This window comes from Palaemon carinicauda, chromosome 20 (genome assembly GCF_036898095.1).
Source record: "Palaemon carinicauda isolate YSFRI2023 chromosome 20, ASM3689809v2, whole genome shotgun sequence".
NCBI lineage: Eukaryota > Metazoa > Arthropoda > Malacostraca > Decapoda > Palaemonidae > Palaemon > Palaemon carinicauda.
The window spans coordinates 28,285,275-28,292,774 of record NC_090744.1 but is presented as its reverse complement, the minus strand read 5'-3'; the positions used below and the strand labels follow the sequence as shown (position 1 = coordinate 28,292,774).

The following is a 7,500-nucleotide window of genomic DNA, read 5'->3' as shown; positions in this document are numbered from 1 at the left end:
ATCTATATATATCTATATATATATATATATATATATATATGTATATATATATATATATATATATATATATATATATATCTATATCTATATCTATATCTATATCTATATATATATATATATATATATATATATATATATATATATCTATATCTATATCTATATCTATATCTATATCTATATATATATATATATATATATATATATATATATATATATACACCATTTTATGATTGATTGATTGATTTAAAGTTTTCAGGCATCCTGACATCTGAGGTCATTGACGCCGGCACCATTTTATGAACTTGGGTTAATAAAAATTTATATCTTTCTATAATATCTATTAAAATTCAATAAAATTTTCACATGGTTTTAACAATTTCAATAATGATAATTCTAGAGAGAGATGTCAGAGCAGGCGGGCAGGGCTATACACAAGAACTTGCCCTGCAGTAAGGGTGTGACAGGGTACCCTTCGGAACGAGGTGTGTCAGGAATTCCTGTGTCCAGCTGTACATGTTTTTAACCAAGGTCTATAGAAACCTGGATATTAACTATTTGCCATTGTCAAATGGCTAAATTTCCATTACTATAACACTTATAAAACACGCAGTGTACCTGCATTATTATTATTATTATTATTATTATTATTATTATTGTTATTATTATTATTATTGTTATTATTATTATTATTGTTATTGTTATTATTATTATTATTATTATTATTATTATTATTATTATTATTATTATTATTATTATTTACACCACTATAGCACAAATAAATCCTGCAATGTACCGGTATTATTATTATTATTATTATTATTATTATTATTATTATTATTATTATTATTATTATTATTATTATTATTATTGCCTGGTAAGTTACAACCCTAGTAGGAAAAACAGGATGCTATAACTCCAGGGTCTCCAATATAGAAAATAGCCCAGTGAGGAAAGGAAACAAGGAAATAAGAGAAGTAAATAACAATTCAAATAAAATATTTTAAGAACAGTAACAACACTAAAATAGATATTTGTACCCTCAAGCAAGAGAACTCTAACCCAAGACTGTGAAGACTATGGTTCAGAGGCTATGGGACTACCCAAGACTAGAGAACAATAGAAACTAATTAGCATTCGTGTCAATGGTGTACGTGTGTATTCTATAAATCATGATTGTGCTTTTAATAATTATGTTCATTCATCTTTGTTCGTAGGAAAGCCTTCACACAAATGTGGCTACTTATTGTTGTCTTATCACTCGCGTCATAGATTTCCAAACTGCTCAGAGATTTTATTATTCTCTATGTTAACTAAAATCTCTACCATGTCTTTCTCATTCGACCTGATGCTGTGTTAATCCCATGGAACTCATTTGCCATCTTTCGATAATATTTTGTTTGTCTTAAATGAAGAAGATACAGTAAAAATACTGTATCTTTATTGTAATTTCACTCATAAATTGATGATTAGATGCCCAAAATACTGTATCTTCTTCATTTAAGACAAAATAAATATTATCGAAAGATGGCAAATGAGTTCTATGGGATTAACACAGCTTCTTTTTTGTCTACATCTTTTCCCACTTCTATGTGGGGTCGATGTTAATTCCATGGAAAAAATTAGCCAAAGCAACTATGGTCAGTGAGTATAATCAGAATGAAATTAACATCGACCCCACATAAAAGTGGGAAAAGATGTAGACAAAAAAGAAGCTGTGTTAATCCCATGGAACTCATTTGCCATCTTTTGATAATATTTATTTTGTCTTAAATGAAGAAGATACAGTATTTTGGGCATCTAATCATCAATTTATGAGTGGAATTACAATAAATCACTAATTTACTGCAATTTAGCAACATTGCAAGTATAGAAAATCACAAAAGAATTTAAGAAACACCTGACATTTTTTTCGCATCAAATACTTTTACACTTGAAATTCGTTCAAATTGTGCCTAATGTATTGCGAAGGACCAATGAACATACAAAATCTCCCCTTTACTAAACCCCGTTCATTTTCTTCCCTTCCCCAGCGATCCTCTTCAGAGATGCCCCCGCCTTCGTCATCAACAACATCTGCAACCAATACGTCGACGACATATCCCTGAAGGTCATCTCGAGTGTCGATCGCAAATCGAAGCTCATCCAAGCGAGGGGCAGTGAAGTCTCCTCTCTCATTGGAAGACTCATTGAAAATGCTACGGCGATCAGACAGGACATCGTCGACACTTTCACCTGTGAAGGACGAGTGAGTGATTTTAATGATCAGTATTTAAAACTATAGTCCATTTCTTTTAGCGATGCATATTTGCACCGACTCGCGGCGGTGCCCTTTTAGCTCGGAAAAGTTTCCTGATCGCTGATTGGTTAGAATTATCTTGTCCAACCAATCAGCTATCCGGAAACTTTTCCAAGCTAAAAGGGCACCGCTGCGAGTCGGTGCAAATATGCATCGCTAAAAGAAATGGACTATAGGTTCAATATATGGGTAAAAGAGGCATTTCATTGACAGGTTCTTTGGTCTGATCAGTGGTTTGGCATGACCATCAAGAAAGACTAGAAACTACCGGATGATAAGATCAGTGAACTTCAGTGGTGCAGGGCAAGTGACGAGCAATTTCAGGGGTACTATTACAGCATATATATTTATCATTCAACACGTGATCTTTCATATTTTTCAAGTTACAAATAGTTTTCAATGTCGAGTTCACTCTGCCTCGGGATCACAACATCAACGGTAAACTCTTTTTGCGATAAGCATAATATCTACTCGTGCCAGTATTCCAACCTATGCCTCAGAGTTGAAATAAACCTGAAAGGATATATATATATATATATATATATATATATATATATATATGTGTGTGTGTGTGTGTGTGTGTGTGTGTGTGTGTATTACATTTTTATATATACACATACACGCACGCACACGCACACACACACACACACACACACACACACATATATATATATATATATATATATATATATATATATATATATATATATATATATATATCATCATCATCATCATCAACTGTAACTAGTCCAATTCGGTACAATTAGACATGTCCTTCCACTCTCTTTTTTATGGTCTTTCTATGCTAGCCCATACCAGAAATTTTCACAGCTCGTCAAACCATTGTCTTCTCTTCCTTCCCCTGTTTTTTTTTCTCTTTTTTTTTTTTTTTTTTTTTTTTTTGCAATCCCTAGGGATCCATTCTGTTATTCTTAATGTTTATCTCTTATATGTCATTCTCATTATATGTCCAGCCCATGTTCATTCCTTCTTTCTTTCATGTTGTTAGAATATCCCTTACTTGAGTTTGCTCTCATATCCATGTTGCTCTTTTTCTGTCTCTTAGTATTATTCCCATAATTATTCTTTCCGTAGCTCTTTGAGTTATATCTAGCTTATGTTCTAAGGCTTTAGTAAGGCTCCAAGTTTCTGATACACACGTTAATACTGGCATGGCCATCTGATTAAATACTTTTCTTTTTATAGATAGTGGCAATTTACATTTCATAACCTCATTTTTTCACCAAACGCTCTCCATCCCATTCTTATCCTTCTTTTAATTTCGGTTTCGTGTCCTGGGGAAACACCTATTGTTTGTCCTAAGTATATATATATCAATTAACAATCTCTAGAGATTCGTCCATAGCTCTTATTTGTTGTCTCACTGCATTTTCATTGAATATTATCTCAGTGTTACTCATATTCATTTTCAGTCCTACATTCCTGCTTAATTTACTCAAATCTTCTATCATCTTTTGCAATTCCTCCCATGATTCACTAAATAGAAGCATTTCATCTGCAAATCTTAAGTTGTTAAAATATTCCCCATAAATGATAATTCCTACATTTCCTAAGTAAATACACACACTCTAAGGTATCTAAGATACAACAAAAATCTATAATAACATGCCATAATAACATGCCACTTGGTTTTTCAGGTCTATGGGTACTATGCGGACCAAGACAATGACTGCCAAATATTCCACGTCTGTTTACCTATGCAGCAGCTGTATCCTGAAATGTACTGCGAAGAAGACATCTTTCATTTCTCATTCATCTGCCCACTATCTACAATATTCAATCAGGTGGAATTTTTGTTTTTATATGTTCGTTGCATATTTTTTTCCTTGGGTAATATCTTTAAAGCTATGCTAGGTAAGTTAATGATCTTTTTAGCTTTTCTGTGAATCTTTAACTTAGGCAAGTTATTATACACATTCTTAATCTCTTTCAGGAAGCTATGGTATGTGATTGGACAAAAAATGCTTTCCCGTGCTCTGAAGCAGACCAGCTATATGCCAGAAATAATCTGTTCTTTGTTGTGCCCGAAGAAGATGTACAAAGAGAATCATCTCTAACTTCTTCAACTTCACCAGCACCTAAAAGGCCTTCTTTGTGTTGTTCAAATAGAAAAACAACGACCGTTTCTCAGCCAGACAGCTTTCGACAGCGTTTGAGATCAGACTCAGAAGCCATAGCTACAACACAAGGCCCACCTTTGCCAAGCATTATACTGGATGAGGATGATGAGAACCACCAAGATGCACTGAATGGATCTTTGACTGCAGAAAGAGAGGATATTACTAGATCCACAACGACTGTTAGTTTAGATAATGATTCCAGAGCTAGATTTGATCATTCAGAACTGTTTGAGAGTGATTCTTCATCAATCTCAGAACTAGATACCTTTCCACTTAGGCAGATTTCTACCACATCAGCTCATGGGCCATCTCACAACCAAGATTTTTCTGCAGGGGCAATATTTTCTCAGGGACTGAACAGACAAAGTACAGGTGAGTTACCTCAACCGTGGGAAAGTACTAGGCCTAAGATTGAAGAGCCTGGCACATCCTTTTCAGGGGTTTCTAATATTTTTTCACCGTTGCCAGATGATATCAAGGTTGTTGACATTATAGAAGAGCAACAGACATTTCCAAGTGGCATGAAGGATGAAGAGAACTCACAAACAATGTTTCCAAGTGCTGTCGAGGTTGTTGGAGAATCACTGACGACTTTCTCAAGTGCTGAAGAATCACAAAAAAACTTTGCCAGTGACCTGAAAAATGTTGAAGAATTCCAGACATCATCCCCAAGTGACCCGGAGGCTGTTGAAGAATCCCAGATATCACCAAATAACCTGACAGAAGTAAAAAAGTCACCAACATCACTCACAGACCCTTTTGAGGCTCTTGTTTATGAAGATGAAGCCTCAACAGATGCATATCAACCCATATTCATTACACACGAAGAGTCATCTTCAATTTACTCAATCTCGGAAATAACTCCAGTCATGGACGATGTCGTATCAGAGGCAAATATTGTTACTAAGTCCTTCTGGAATGTTCCCACATCTGAGGACCCTCCTTCTTTCAAATCTCTAGCAGCCGCCTTTGAGGCTCAGAGGCAGCATGCTCTGTCTGAGAAAACAGCCACTGGTTCACCTTTTGGTTTACAGTCAGAGCATAGGCCTGTTACATTTTATGAAAATTCCTATGGGTTTAATGGTTGGCGCAGGAAGCAAGCAGAAGTTGCCGGGAACTCTCGTTCTTGGGACATTAGATCATATTAAAAAGAAAAATATAAATTTGATGAATTCATTGACTCTATTAGACCACACTTACTTGAAGACAAATTTTGCTGCTTGTTAACAGACACTTGAACTTGAACGCCTTGCTAATGTACAGTCTTTTCCAATTATTTCACTTATTAACTAGCTTTAGTATTTAAAATTTTCATTCCCTACTACTTGATTCTTGCAAAAATATTTTCCTTGTGAACTATTATGTACTTACATTTGAAAAATAATTTCTTTGTAACAAACCAGGCCCTGACATGGTACGATATTTGATTTTTAGGGCTAATTTCAGGGTTTATGGGCATTACTGTGTATCAGATGTTAAAACCATTGACTAGTTTATTTTTAATGCTTATTACCAAATCAATTTGGGCATTATTAGCATTATTATAGGTTTAAGAGTTTATTGATCACGTGTAGATTTGGTGCTAATGACTTCACCAGCTGGAGATTTTGAAGAATAAGATAGCTAGAACGCCACCAATGATTCTGGAACACATGAGGTGAACAACTCATGATGGGTTTTATGGCCAAAGCAAATTAAGAAGCATTACTTTAAGCATAGAAGAATATCTTGTCTTAAAATTATTAAATGAGCTAAAACAGAATTCTAAGAATTAACATTTCATTGTTAATGCCTTAGTGAATGTTTTGCTTTGCTTGCTAACAAAAAGCAGCTTACTCCAACTACCTCAAAGGTTTACTGAAAGGGAAAAAAATTATTAAATTTGATTTTAATTAGGATTGTTTTTTGTTTGAAGAAATAAAGCTTCAGGAAGAATTTAGTTTTTTGCTCTCCGTCAAACTTCATGGTAGTCGAAGTACAATTTTTATACCCTAATCAAATTAGTAATACATTTCTTTGAGACCTATGCTTTGATTTTCAAACATTAAGTGATTAAATTAGAGAAATTCATTTCCATTAATTTTAAAGTTGTAGGATAAATTCCCTGTAATCCTGATGTGAGTAGCATTGAAAAAATATATTTCTTAAAATTGTTGGAAGAAGTTATGTCTTTTCCAGATCGCTGAAATAAAAATAAAAAATGTTATATCAGATTGCCTACTAAATAAAAGTGTGCCAAATAATTTGTTTATAATTATTACATTTCATCATTAATTCACAATAGTAATATTGTTTGTTTGGTAACAAACAATTAATAGGAACGAAAAGTTTGCATCATAAACTTCTATATATAAAAAAAGGTAGGAAAAAAACTTTTAGGGAGGACCAGAGCACAGACTTACACACACACACACACACATTATATATATATATATATATATATATATATATATATATATATATATATATATATATATATATATATATACATATATATATATATATATATATATATATATATATATATATACATATATATATATATATATATATATATATATATATATATATATATATATATATATATATATGTGTGAGTGTGTAAATGGATATATGAGAGATAATATGTATGTATATATATATATATATATATATATATATATATATATATATATATATATATATATATATATATATATATATATATATATATATATATATATATATAATGAGTGTATGCATGTGCATTTGACTTAATCTGTCTCAGACTCGTATGTAAATAAAATAGGCATACTTTCTGATGTATAAATCACACTTAGGATTTGATAATAATTAATCATAGAATACGATTCTTAAGGAAACAAAAACCATAAAACATTTCTTATGGACATCAAAGGCAGCGCGGTAGCTAAAATAAACCATGGAAAGAGTAAATGAAAATAGAAAAGATAAACAAAGATAAAGCGTGAGGATAAAAAACTTTACAACCATAGTGGTAAGAAGACATCAAATACAGAATCATCCAGGCCTGGATTTCGATAAACTGAACGTAAATAAAAGTGG

At 32.4% G+C, this 7,500-nt stretch overlaps 1 protein-coding gene across 3 annotated transcripts in view; it reads left to right on the top strand.

The window, feature by feature from the left end:
* LOC137660239 (serine-rich adhesin for platelets-like) overlaps positions 1-6,674 on the top strand; it is a 25,323-nt gene extending 18,649 nt beyond the window's left edge. For all 3 annotated transcript variants that reach the window (XM_068394968.1, XM_068394970.1, XM_068394969.1), the window contains exons 4-6: positions 2,031-2,245; positions 3,955-4,101; positions 4,251-6,674. In XM_068394968.1, the coding sequence (XP_068251069.1) occupies positions 2,031-2,245; positions 3,955-4,101; positions 4,251-5,585 (1,697 nt within the window). In that variant the 3' untranslated portion in view covers positions 5,586-6,674. The remainder of the gene's footprint in view (positions 1-2,030; positions 2,246-3,954; positions 4,102-4,250) is intronic.
* Positions 6,675-7,500: the final 826 nt, after the last annotated feature.